The 12,858-nt window shown below is 44.0% G+C and overlaps 2 protein-coding genes across 3 annotated transcripts; one reads left to right on the top strand and one right to left on the bottom strand.

Annotated features, from left to right (window-relative positions):
* Positions 1-234: 234 nt before the first annotated feature.
* LOC119227370 (RNA polymerase II elongation factor ELL-like) lies at positions 235-7,490 on the bottom strand. Of its 2 annotated transcripts, none has more exons than XM_037486105.2 (12): positions 7,190-7,490; positions 5,728-5,766; positions 5,498-5,619; positions 4,717-4,877; positions 3,427-3,737; positions 3,224-3,348; positions 2,543-3,032; positions 2,370-2,454; positions 2,218-2,284; positions 1,839-2,010; positions 1,200-1,244; positions 235-1,082 (listed from the first exon to the last, which is right to left on the bottom strand). In XM_037486105.2, the coding sequence occupies exons 1-12, from the start codon at positions 7,319-7,321 to the stop codon at positions 978-980; spliced, it is 1,854 nt and encodes a 617-aa protein (XP_037342002.2). In that variant the 5' UTR covers positions 7,322-7,490; the 3' UTR covers positions 235-977. The 2 variants fall into 2 exon arrangements, with proteins under 2 accessions (XP_037342002.2, XP_037342003.2); XM_037486106.2 differs by having other exon boundaries at positions 2,370-2,451; positions 7,190-7,489.
* A 2,514-nt stretch (positions 7,491-10,004) lies between these two features.
* Positions 10,005-12,593, top strand: LOC119227891 (uncharacterized). Its single transcript, XM_037487079.2, has 4 exons — positions 10,005-10,067; positions 10,433-10,615; positions 11,100-11,316; positions 11,800-12,593. Exons 1-4 carry the CDS (start codon positions 10,005-10,007, stop codon positions 12,510-12,512), a joined length of 1,176 nt encoding a protein of 391 aa, XP_037342976.2. The 3' UTR covers positions 12,513-12,593.
* Positions 12,594-12,858: the final 265 nt, after the last annotated feature.

The raw sequence follows: 12,858 nt of genomic DNA, 5'->3' as shown, positions 1-12,858 counted from the left end.
GCCTTCTTTTTCAAAACTCAGCGCTTCGTCACTTTTCAGCCAATTTCGACTGTGGAAAACAAAGTCGCTTCATATGAATTAGAGAGAAAGTACACACTTTTTCACGAATCTAGTTAACCCTTCCATGTGGTGCCTGGACAGGAAAAAAAAACCTAATATGTATTTTCCCTTTACATATTTATTTTAAACAGACAAAACGTATTATTCCTCATGCATTCAGTAAAGTACACAGCATGCAAGCCATTTTTTTATTTCTTTGTTGTTCTTCATCTCTGCCTACAGTAAAAATGACTAACAATTAAATCCAGTTTCAGGTACATTGTTACTACAGCTCAGAACTGTAAAGTTTCTGAATACAACTTCACGTTGAAAATGTGTTTGACAACAGGCATAACACCATGGAATACTGTGAATCCAGTCCAGATTAGAAACCCCTTAACTCCTTTCAGAAGTCATTAATGATCTGATCTGACCCGAGGAGAACAGTGTGCCTCAATTCACCGAACTCAGAGGAAAGATGTCTTCTCAGCGCGCCCACATCTGTATCCCCGTGGCTACTCACATGAGCCGCCTGGGTACGTATGCAGCCTGCAGTCATCTCATGCTTCTGGCTTAAACGTAAATGCTGACATGGATAATGGACCACATAAGCATTAGCCAAATGTATTTAATCCATAACCAACAAAAGGATGATGAGGGATGAGAATCTACAAATGTACAACAATTAAAAGTACTTGTGTCCAGCCCACTGGTCAAATCCATTTTTTCTTCCTAACAGAGATTTCCCCTTCTTAAAGTTTTTTCCCACGGGGCCACAGCTGCTTCCCACAAATGTTGCCCAACCTCATTGACATCTCCCGCAGGTCTTGTGAGATGCTGTTTGATAGCCAGGAAGACAACAGATTTCCATCTTGGCGGCGTGAGCCTCCCCCGTCTCGGGGTGATTTTTGTGCTCTCCGGGATCCCGGGTTTCTAAGTCAGAGCTGCTGTCGGTCGTAGTCTGATATGAGCTTCTTTATGTGGGCCAGTTTGTTGTGTAGATATTCACAGCGAGTCTTGTCCTGGTTGTAGTTGGGGTTGGACTACGGGGACGAAAGAAATGCAAGACTTGGATTATTTAAAGGCAGTAGGGAGGAGTGGAGTTGCCCCATTGAGCAGCCTTGGGATACGTTTCCACAAGTCTTAAAGGAAGTAGTTACCTTTTTGATTTCGCGATACTCTTGAAGAATTTGATTACGAACCGTCTGTAAGAGAAGACTAGAATTAATTAAAGCAAGTAGACATTCATGACTTCAATCAAGTTTGTTAAATATCTTAAAGCTCGCTAAACAAAAAAAGCAAAACCTACATCATCTCTATAAATATTATATGAAAACATTTCCCTCTCAAAACGATTTTGTGAGGAAGGAAATGCATCAAACATAATTAGACCTCAGGATTGATCACTGGGCATTGGTGAGTAGCATCAAATGTAATCACAGCTTTGGTTTGTTTGAAGGAAAACTCCACAGGACGCCTTTCATGAATGAACTATAACTATTTTTGAGTTTTTTCTTAATGACTACATGCTGAGATTTGAGTGGCAGTTCTTTTACATCAAAATTGAATTTGACATTGTTAGAATTTAAAAAACAAAAATTCTCCCCCCACGGTTTTCCCTCAAAAAGGTGTTGAACTGTGGCAAAACATACTTTTTCTAGTAGAGGATTATGTGTTCTTCTACTCAGTATACTCTCAAAAGTGATTATTTTGCAAACAAATGCTGTAAGACACAAAAATTGGTGCAACAACGACGTTTATGACATTTAGTATTTTAGGAAGTGAAGGCTGAACCATGCCTTGTACTTATGGGACTCGTGGTGGAGCTGTTTGAGCTGCGTGTCCAGATCCATGAACTGCCGCGTCACTCCGTCAATACGAGCGTGTAGCTCCCGGTACTCGCTGTACTCCGTGTTAAAGTCTTGCTTGTAGCTCTGTCTCTGGTTGTGATTGAAAATCTCTCCGTACTTCCTGTGCAGAGAACATAATAACAGGGACACTATGATCAGACCAGCAATGAACTCAACATCAACTTAACAGGACTGCAAAAAAACTAAAAATACACCTGATAACTAATTATCTTAATCTAAAAATACTGAATTTGTGATACAGAAAAAGAAGTTAACCGAGCAGACTTGGATACTTCTGTGTCAAAGAACCAATTTAACGTTTACTTACAATAGATAGTCTGCAGTGTCGTTGTCTGCTTCGAGCACACTCGAGTCAAAGAACATTTCACTTGGTTCTAAAAGAACAAAAGTCAGACAATTTAAAAATACAGAATATTTAACACGTCAAGCTGAAATAGCTGAATAAATGACAGCACTCACCAATGCAGTACAAGGAGACTTTATTGTCTGCATCCTCTGAAACGAGATCCTTTCTCCTTTCTTTCCTGTTTCTCACCCCATCCTTCTCCATGACCACCAAAAACAAATCCAGATTACAGATGCGCCACGTGAAATAGAAAAAGACACTCCTGAATACAAAATGGTGTTCTCACCTGATCTCGCCGTTTGTGTTTGCTCTTCTTCCTTTTGATTGTGTGTCTGTTCAGATCCGGCACCATCAGAGGGGCTGCGGGGCGATCAGGGTTGGTTTCAGGGCGGTCAGATGCTGTGACTGGAGGTTTCTCTTCAGCGGAGGGAGTTGGCTCGAGCCTCTTTTCCACTTCTGCTTCCCGCTGACAGACCGCTGACAAGGAGTCAAAAAGCTGTCGAGGATCAAGCGAGTCCCTTTTACCACCATTCTCCGTCTCCTCTGTGGAGGCCTTTTGAGCCGCTTGTTCAGCGGGCCTCACTCTTGGCTTGTCTCTGGCGGTTTTGCTCGACAAGTGGGATATCCTGGGCTTCTTACTCGCCAAAGGGTCGGTGTACTCCTCATGCAGGGAAGGCTTAGGGCGGTGCGCTGGGGAGGTGTTGGGAGTATCTCGTAGTGGACTGACCTGCGCCTCTGGGACGCTGAGGAGCTTCCGTTGGGGCTGAAACAACTTCCTGCAGTCATGGGAAATGAATGACAATTTCACCAAATCGACCCTTTTTTTTGCATGTAGTATAATTACATTACATGTCATTTAGCTGACGCTTTTATCCAAAGCGACGTACAATAAGTGCATTTCCACATATAATCTTCTTCAGATGCTGTTATTATATGAACATGGCTGCAAGCATGTCGTCCGTGTTACCTGACAAAGATTCGTTTAAGCAGCTGCTGGTCTCCTGAGGAGTAGCCTGGCCAGTCCCTCTGCAGCTCCTTATACAGACCGTCCTTCAGAACATACGTGTTGTCTCTACTATTCAGCTGGCCAACCTGCACGCAGATAACAGATATTTGGGACTCAAAGCACAAATCGATTTTCTTGATTAGTTTTGAAGTAGTTTTCAGTACCTCCAGCAGTTCAGAGTCCAGGATGTCTTTGTCTCTTGCCGTCAGTCCATCTTTCTGCAACCTTAAGATGAGCTCAGGCCTTTTGTATGGCCGCAGGGCCAGCAGATGTGTCACTCTTTCCCTAAGCTGCCTCTCCTGCACGTCGCCCACGCTCTTGTTGCTCGAAGCACAGGTCCCCTTCTTTGGCTTGGACACGCCAACTTGGACCCCCCTCTTTGCGTTGCTGAGGAGGGAGGGGGATTTGTCGGTGTGTCGGGGCTTCGTCAGGCCGGCCAGCGCGGGGGCCGGGGCTCGCACCGTCACCCTCTTGCCTGCAAGGCAGCAGGAAATCTCACATTGAAAGCAGCACTTGACATGTAAAGCAAACTTATGCTTGCCAGAGGTGTCCAACAACAAGAAGTTCACTTTTGCTCTAGGTTGTATATTATATTTATTTATCATTATTATTATGTTCTTAAATTGTTGCACATTAGAAAGGTGCAGAGTATGGACATTACAGTTATTAATATGTGATAACACTACTTAAAAAGTGTGCTTTTCAAGGCTACATCTGCCAAGGTCAGACACCAGGGTAGAAGGACTTAACAGGTTCAAGATAGTCGTCAAACTTGAGAAAAAACCTTGTTTCACCTCTTCAGAAAGTTTAATTCGGGTTACAAGCATTTACACGAGTCTCCGTGAGCAAAAGCTGCCATCTAATTTAGGAGAAAACCACACAGTGGAACAAGAACATAGAGAGGGAGGAAGTGTTTTTTTTGCACGAGCTTCCTCTGAACTGCCAAAATGATCATAACTGGTGTGTTTGCGTGTACGCGTGTATACGTTCACTGAAACACGATGAGGTGACTGAAATATCTGTTTAGAAGGAAGCGGTTTGCTGCTTAGATGAAAGAGCAGTGACACAAAAAAAAGATAAATCAGTGGTTTCGTTGTGTGCGTGTTTATTTTGGTGAGCAGGTTGTCCAGAATAAAGTCTGTTCAGTGTGTTTGTGGAGACTCAGGATCCTTTAAAAGATTTCATTGCGTACATTATATGGGCATGTGTGTGCGCTGTATAGAAGCATAGTCTAGCAGAAAACAGACTGGACCGAAGAAACTGACTGTTACCATGTCATTGGTTACTATGCACGTTGCTATGGCAACCAATGCAACATGGCTGACTATCTTTTTGTTGGATGTAAACAGCAGAGTACAAATTTGCCTTCCGGCTTGTCTTATTCCTTAGCTGGGGTTAGGTATTGTGTAAGAAAGCGGATTGCACATGGAAGGTTCTTTTTTAGTTTTTTTTACCCTGGAAGCGTCCCCCGTGTTTGATGACAATGGCTCCACGGCTGCGTGTCTCCTCCTCAGCTTGGGCCATGCTCTGGCGAGCCTTATCGTACGACTCATCCGTAGCGTTGACCGTCATCTTTTTCTGAATCACTCCCAGACATGACAGCTCCTCGGCAGAACTGTGTGGAGGGAGGACAGCAAATAAAAACTGTCTGTTATACATTATCTATTTCAAAGGCTGGATTGTTTGTAATTATCTTCTATGGGTTGGATCCATTTGCTACAAAATACACAACATCTCTCATGTTTCTATATTATTTTTTCCCATGTGTTGTTTAGGCAACAGCTCTAAAATGTGGTATTTTTGTCCTCAAAACAGCAGCATAACAGACTTCATAGACCTCTGCAGTCAGGACTCCCGGTGTTTTCTGGCATTTAAAGAGTCTGACGGAGAGATGTTAGCAGCAGGGTGATTTTCACACAGAAGTAAGCGGGGGGCAGAGACATTTTAAAACATTGAAACCCAGGCGCTCAGTTAACTCGTAAACATCTAATCGTATAATTACACTACACTTGAGCATGTTATAAATCAATGTCAATGCCTGATCATTGCGGTTTGCTTTGAAGGAGATTTTTAACTGATACAAACATTGTCCTTATGAACTAAACATCAATGACTTAATATGATCTAATCTTAGTGTAAGTCACTTTGGATAAAAGCCTAAAAAAAATGAAAAATGTAATCTATACGAAAATGTAAATGTGTTGTGTTGTGTTTGCTTTTTTTGCTGCCTCTTACCCAGCGACCCGTTGTTGGAAGCAGTCGAAGCTTCCATGCGGATTATCACGGGCAACGTTTGTCAAGCCAAAGGTGAAAACCCTCAGGTCATCTTTATTCTCCGAGCGAGGGACACTGATTTTCTGGGACAAGAGGAAGAGAGGGACAAGCAAAACAGTTGAATTACACCCCTTTCAAAATCATGGACAAGATGAGACTGTCCAGTTAGTATGTCGACCAGTTCCTCTTACCCCTTTGTTGCCATTAAAACAGATGGTGGGACAGGAACCCTGAAGAAAAAGACAGGTCGTTGTTTAAGCTGCATAGCTATTGTCTTCAGGTGTTTGGGGGATCGTTAATGAAGATGAATATTCTGCTGCCCTGCCTGAAAGCTTCTCTCCACTCTAAATGTGTTGTTATAGTTTAAGAGAAATCATAAACTGCACACACACAACAGAAAAAAAGGAAACGTTTTCTCTTTTTTCCTTGCAGTAGTGCATGATGTGCCCTTTATATAAATCACATTTTATATGAAGAGGGCACAGTCTAAGGTCACCACGACCTGCTGCTAAAAGGTTGTCACATGAGAATATGATGAACAGAATGAAAGAAAAGACAGGCCAGTCACCGGTCATCTCATCTCTTCGTGGGGAAACGGAAGAAATGACGCTCCCAAAAGTGACAAGTCAGCAGCAGTTAGGACGGAAACGATGTGACGATGACTCAAATTAAAACAACCTTTTCACAGAGAGGATTTGTGAATCCAGCCTGTGGTCGGTTTTAGCTCGGCTTAAGGTAGAGGTGGTTTTTCTTGTTTCTACCAAGTGGGTTATGAATAAAAGGGCTAGACACAGGCACAGGAACAGCATTGTGTGAAAATTAAAACTGTGTGTTTACCCTTCCTTCCGGTCCATCTCATTCAGAGAAAAAGATGTGACCGGGGCGGTGTTCTTTTTCACCTCTCATCAGAAAAACAGGTGGCTTTTCTTCACCGAGGACTTTCCAGACCAGATTACTTGGAATTACCGAATAGAGGAAGTGTACATGACACATGTTCTTTGCTCAGACTTCCTGCAGTGAACGATTCCTTTGAGAAGTGGGTCAAATGTTTGAATATGTCAATCTGTCTCCCTGGGCCTACACTGTGGATAACAAAAGAAAGCTGCCTGCAACTCCATTCATGTTTTGTTTTTTTTGTATTTTTTAAAAGGAGAAGTAATGCATCTCTTAAATGCATTCCCAGATACCGCCCTTCTCCTGGTGCTGCTCCTCCTCCTCCTCCTCCTCCTGCTGCTGCTGCTCCTCCTGCTCCTGCTACTACTATCCTCCATCCCCCACAGCCTGCGTTCTTTCTTCTCCACCCGGCTGGTTAACATTCATAATACTCGCCCAGCAGCTTGTAACCACTTGGCCAGCAGCTCGCTCCACGCACCCGCACACAGGGAAGGGTTTCCATGTTGAATTATGCAACACGTATTTCCATCTCGTAGCTTAAAAAAAAAAAAAAAACTAAAAAAAAGAGGGGGCTCGTGGGAGACCGAGGAAGACATTGGGGGAAGTTCGGCTGAAAAAGAGGAATCACAAACCCTCCCCCCTTTGCCTGTTCTTACCACTTTCTTCATTTTATTTTTAAGTACAGGTCCCCTTGACGAAGCGACGCGTTACCTTACGGCCGAGAGAGTTATTTGGAGATAATTAAAAACAGCAGCCTACCTTCCCGTGACCGAAGGAGCCGATGGCTCTTGCCGCGCTGTCAGTGAGTTTGACGTGAAAAACGGAGACGTTGCCGCCGGTCAGTTTTCCGCCGGAGAGTCCGTAGCACCGGTTCTCCTCCAGCACCGACATGCCGCCGCAGATACCCGACCACCGGGCTTATTCCGGACCGAACATATCCCGCATAACCGGACGAACATGGGCGAGGGGACGCGGGGAGAAACACGGCTCAACTGGTCCCTCCGCGGCCGCGCGCTACTCTGGAGTGGATCTCGTTACGTCATGACGGCTGAGCAGACGTGATTGGCAGAGAGACATAAATAAAGTACTACGTAGGGTTTACGTAACCACTTCAAGTTTTCAGCGGCCCCCCTGCACTCCTTCCGCTGTGCTAATTGTCTTTCTTTCACAGGAAGGGGATTTCTTTGGTTAGAGTGTGAAGGGTTTTGATTACATTCGACCTGACAAACAGCAGTGTAGGTATTACAGGAAAGAGTCATTGATTTTAAATGAAAGGAAAGCTGTATTTATGTATGGTCATTGACCCAAATATTCTTTGCAGAATATTTTATGATTAATTATTGATGCGTAAATGTTTGTAATACTTTATCATGTCCTGACGTGTAGTGTCATTCATGATTGTATTGCATTCACAACCTGTAACTTAAGCATTAGAATAAATGCAGTGGAGGAAATACAATTTCCAAGACAAACGCTCTCAGAATGGGATTTTTATTAACCTATTAACCTGTTGATGCTGTTCTTTACAAAAACCTACAAAAAGAGCAGCACATGTTTTGAGACTGTTTGAAACTATATCTTACGTGGTTTTTAAAAGTCTGTACCTGCTGGTGGAAGCACAGTATTTAGAAAGGCTCGGTGTCTGTAGGTGTTGTTATTTGGCTGTACAGCATAATGCAACATTCGGCTTAAGAAACTGATTTGGATGCATTTCTCAGTCCGTACTACTTGATTAATTGGTTTAAATGCAGAAAACATGCCATTTAAGGTGGCAGGTGATTAGATTAGAAGGTGATTAGATCAGATTAGATTCAACTTTATTGTCATTACACATGTACAAGTACAGAGCAACGAAATGCAGTTTAGCATCCAACCAGAAGTGCAATAGTAGTAGGTACAAATATACAGATAATAATAAGTATCTTATAGATAGAAGTTATATAATATGGGATATGCAGATTGATTGAGGTAATATGTACACATTATACAGGTTGATTAGTGCATTTAAATGTAGGTAGACTATAAGCAGGAACCATAAACATAATTTACAAAAGGCAAATGGGCACATGATGATTACTAATATGTCCATGCGGAAACTGAAATGAAAAGAATTACACACAGTACCTCGTGTTTTAAATGACTCTCTGATGATGACAGTGGACACACATCAGAAAACATATACTCAGCTAAAAGTAAAATGAATTAATATAACACAAACAAGGTAGCAAAATTGCAGAATATAAGGGGTCTGTGTCTTTGTGTCGTGCTCATTTACATCATTTTAAGGATGTAGATTAATATTCTTTCCCAATGCTTGTGCACTAATTGCCGTTCGACTCAATTGCACATCTGGTATTTAAGGGTTGCTGAAGTGTTTTTCTGGTCTCATACGAGCTTGGAGCCCGTCTGCCTTTTTTAAAAATGATTCACATCACATACATTGATGCATACAGAGCAATTGCTGTGCTTTGCAGAGAAGTATACAAAAAGACAGAGTTTCCTTTTCATTTTAAATGAATTGTGTGTTTGTGTGTGTGTGTGTGTGTGTGTGTGTGTGTGTGTGTCGTCTGTCTCTCTCTCCCAGTGTTTGAAGCTGACGTTTGTCACAAGGCAGATGAGGACTGTTCAAAGCTGACTCATATCAAAGGGCGTCTGGGTCTTTGTAGCGCAGCGTCTGCAACAGGTGACATTTTGGGCTCAAATCCATTTCCACTTTGAACGGCCGCCGTGGGACCGAACCTCCCCTCAACCCAGCAGGTACGGAAGAGACGGATTAAGACACAGGAGGGACAAAGAGACAAAGATGAGAGTTACTATCTTCTTACTTTTTGTTCTGCAGTTTGCTGCAGGCCACCAACATCAGGAGTTTATACCAGAGCAAAGGTAAACCTTAAAGAATAAGATAATGGCTTCATTGGAGTAAACTCCAAGGATTACTGAAGGAAGCACTGACAAGGTGAGTTCAATGTTCACTATCAGTGATGTGTTTATGTGTCCAACTCTTTATTACCATGTGGGTACGGAATGACAACGTCTCCGATATATATAAACGTTTGAATAACATCAGCAGCTTTTAAGTTTTTTTCACATTAACACACAATAAATGTGACTTGGACCTAAATCAAATAACCACACACCAGTTTTGTCTTGTTAAGTATAATGATGCATTTACTTTTTAGTTAAGGTTCAAATACGACAACAGACAACCTTCTTAAACATGTCGGATCGTTTTGTTTAGGTCGTAAAATTGTATAAAACTGATAAAAGAATATTGTCAGGAGAATTTCATTAATATTGATTCTTTACACAGCAAGCAAAACATGCCCGTGGGAGCGGTTCAAGCTGTTTTGTCGTTGCGATCTGAATAATGTTATATCTTTAGTCATCCACAATAATGATCAGACTCCCCTTCACCATACAGGCCATGGCGGACCCCCTTTCCGACAGCAGCCCCCTCGTCGGTGCAGCAGCCTCCTGTAAGCTTCGTCTGGTCCGCCTGCTGGTGGAAGGTGGCGCTCAGGTCAACGGGTGCAACCCGAGAGGAGAGACCCCTCTGCTGGCTGCCTGTAAAGCCATGAGAGGGGAGCCAGCCGGGCCTGCAACAGTGAAACTCCTCACCTATCTGCTCCTGAACAAGGTCAGCCTGTACTGAGTAACATTTGCAATTTCAATATGTGCCTTAAAGGCAATCTACAGAATGGACAATTTCCCCAAAGTTCAATAGTACATTGATTTCGATGGATTTCTAATGCATAATAAATGTGTACGTCCAGCAAGAGAGGTATGTGGTACCAATGCATAGTAAATGTTGTTTCCAGCTGTGCTTGGGTCCTCCACCCTGTATAACACAAAGACAAGATAATGATTCATTATGTGGAGGATTATGAATTAGATAATGTCTCATAAAGTGTGTACAGCAGCAATAACCCAAGTTGAGAGACAGGCTGAGGCATTGCCCAGTTGTTGCCTTCTACCAACTGACATCCTGTGTGGGCCCATTAGGCCGATCCAAACGCTCGGGACCGAGCGGGACGCACTGCTCTCATGTACGTCTGTGCGCAGCGGGCAGGAGCTCAGGTGGCGTCCTCCCTGATAGCAGCAGGAGCCGACCCCAGCATGGAGGACTACTCCGGAGCCTCGGCACTGGTGTACGCCATCAATGCACAGCACCGGCCCACACTGAAGGTCTGTGCATTTGGGGGGAGACGGATGGAGACGGAGAATGACACTGGTGCAAAATAAAGATGCATGTTACATACATGTTAATGTTGCAGCAATACTCAACAGTTTAGACTCAATCCAGATGTGATATAAGAGGTACATTGTGCATTTGTCTGTTAGGAATGTTTCAATTAGGGAGTGCGTCAAGGAGATCATTTCAACTTATTTATGTACCTTTGGCTTCTTTAATATAGAACAAGGCATCATAGTATATCAATTGGGTTTTGTATTTAAAAATCTTAAAATTAAATATTCACCATCCCAATTATTCAAAAGCCTTTCCTCCACACAGGTAAGAAAAAACACAGAATATTGTCAAATGATTTCTGTGAAAGTAATATCAAATGTGTAGGTACTAGATGATACAAAAAAACTTGGTTTTATTACCAGAATTTGACTCATGAAACCCCAAATCCAATCAATACCTCAGCAGCACAGTGTACTTCAGGTGTTGGTGGATGCCTGCCGGGCCAGGGGTCGTGACATCATCATCATCGCCACGGAGATTGGTGGGAACGGAGGCCCGGTGACCAGGCATTACCTGAACGTTCCTCCGTGTCCGGACAACTCGCCGGCGTCCTGCATGTCCCCGTCGGACATCGTCCTCAGGACCGGATCACCCAACTCCACCGAGAGAGAAGACGTCTTCAACTTCAGAGGAGCTGGTGAGCAATGCTGATTGTTAAGAAAAGCAGGTGAAGTAACTTCTAGGTATGGTTTCGCAGTGCCACATAGGGAACATGAGTATGGACCTTTAAAAGCACAATATTGAGTAACATTGTGCAAGTGCCCTGACTTCTTTTTTTTTTTTTGTCTTGATTGTGTGATCTGCATCATCAACTCGGTATGCAGACGCTGTGCCCCTCCTGGATACAGCACAGCCACGTTTAACAGAGACAAGTCTAGACACATGAGAATTAATTCCTCGTGGTTGAAATCATTAGCTGAGTGCGCCTTCCCGAGGAGACCAGATGAAAATGTGTTGTCAGGGTGAGGTGCGGCCAACTCTGGTGTTGAATTATAATGAAGGTGCCACCTTTCTCTTACATTGACTGGTGGGAGCTTATTTAGCAAGAAAATGAAAGAAACCTCAGGAAGAAGACAGACCGATGTTCACTCACTGCCTGTGTCTTGTTCACCTTAATCAGGCCAAAGAGGAAGCAGCAGCAGCATCATTCCACCGCCCAGACAGAGAGTGCTATCTGAACCATGGCTGGCCGTTCACAGCCTGGCCTGTCTGAACCGGACCTACGGGGAGGGCATGAGGGAGAGGAGCCTGCGGGAGGAGGAGGCGGGCGGAGAAGATTCAAGGAGGAGGAAGGGAGGTGAGGAGCCACATTGTCATCAGGCCGGCCTTCAAAGGAGGCCAGAGAGACTCTGTAGAGGGGCCGACGGCGCCTGCAGGGAGGGTTTTCTTCCCGGGCTCTCCCAGTGGGCCCTCTCCCTCGCGGAGGTGAGGTTGCCGCAGGCCGCCAGGAGCAGGCCGGTCCCGGACAGGTCTTTTGGACCCGGAGGTTCATCATCACCCCATCACTCCCAACTTCGCAGGAACACCCTGCCTTCCCTCGCGGTGGTTCCTCCCGCGCTTCACTTCCCGCGTTTGGCCGACCACTCACACCGCCGGGTCCCAACCGCCGAAAGCAGGAGCCTGGTGTTTCTGCCTCACCCTCCCGCCTCGTCTCCGCCCTCCTCTTCCTCCAGAGGATCGGCGAGACCGGCGTTGCTCCCCCGGCTGTCGCTCACCTCCTCAGTGACCTTCCTGGTTGCGGCTCTGGCCGGAAGTGACAGGAGCAGGAGAGCGCAGCGTCGCCACTCGGTACAGCTCGAGCAGATGGGAGGAGGAGGAGGAGAAATCATTTAGGCCTTCATCCCTCAATAATGTGGTTCTCTGACAGGCAAAAGCATTAAACAGGTTTGACCTGAGGAAATTATTCCCAATAAATCTCAAATATACCAATATTTTTGCCATTGCGATTTGTTTAAAAAAAAAAAAAAACTTTTCAAAATGTTGACTGAAAAATAGGTAAATATTTGTAATTTCATCTAAAAATAAATAAATACAATTCTAGGTTCTTCTATGTCTTCTTTGATAGTAACTGAATAGGTATAAACAAAGCTTTGCCAAAACAAATAAAAACCCTTTTTTTAAAGCTAACTGGCTGCTGACCCCTCAGCTTTCATATCCCAGCAGGCTGAAACCTTTATCA

The sequence above is a fragment of the Pungitius pungitius genome, chromosome 14 (genome assembly GCF_949316345.1).
Source record: "Pungitius pungitius chromosome 14, fPunPun2.1, whole genome shotgun sequence".
NCBI classification, from domain to species: domain Eukaryota; kingdom Metazoa; phylum Chordata; class Actinopteri; order Perciformes; family Gasterosteidae; genus Pungitius; species Pungitius pungitius.
This window is presented reverse-complemented; position numbering and strand designations above follow the sequence as displayed.

Excerpts from the sequence above, each read along its gene's own strand:
- LOC119227370 (XM_037486105.2), bottom strand. The coding sequence starts at position 7,321 with ATGTCGGTGCTGGAGGAGAACCGGTGCTACGGACTCTCCGGCGGAAAA. Across the intron at positions 3,738-4,716 it reads ACACGGGGGACGCTTCCAGG|GCAAGAGGGTGACGGTGCGA; the intron begins GTAAAAAAAACT and ends GCTGCCTTGCAG. Across the intron at positions 3,349-3,426 it reads TGGACTCTGAACTGCTGGAG|GTTGGCCAGCTGAATAGTAG; the intron begins GTACTGAAAACT and ends ATCTGCGTGCAG.
- LOC119227891 (XM_037487079.2), top strand. The coding sequence starts at position 10,005 with ATGAGAGGGGAGCCAGCCGGGCCTGCAACAGTGAAACTCCTCACCTAT. Across the intron at positions 10,616-11,099 it reads AGCACCGGCCCACACTGAAG|GTGTTGGTGGATGCCTGCCG; the intron begins GTCTGTGCATTT and ends AGTGTACTTCAG. Across the intron at positions 11,317-11,799 it reads CTTCAACTTCAGAGGAGCTG|GCCAAAGAGGAAGCAGCAGC; the intron begins GTGAGCAATGCT and ends CACCTTAATCAG.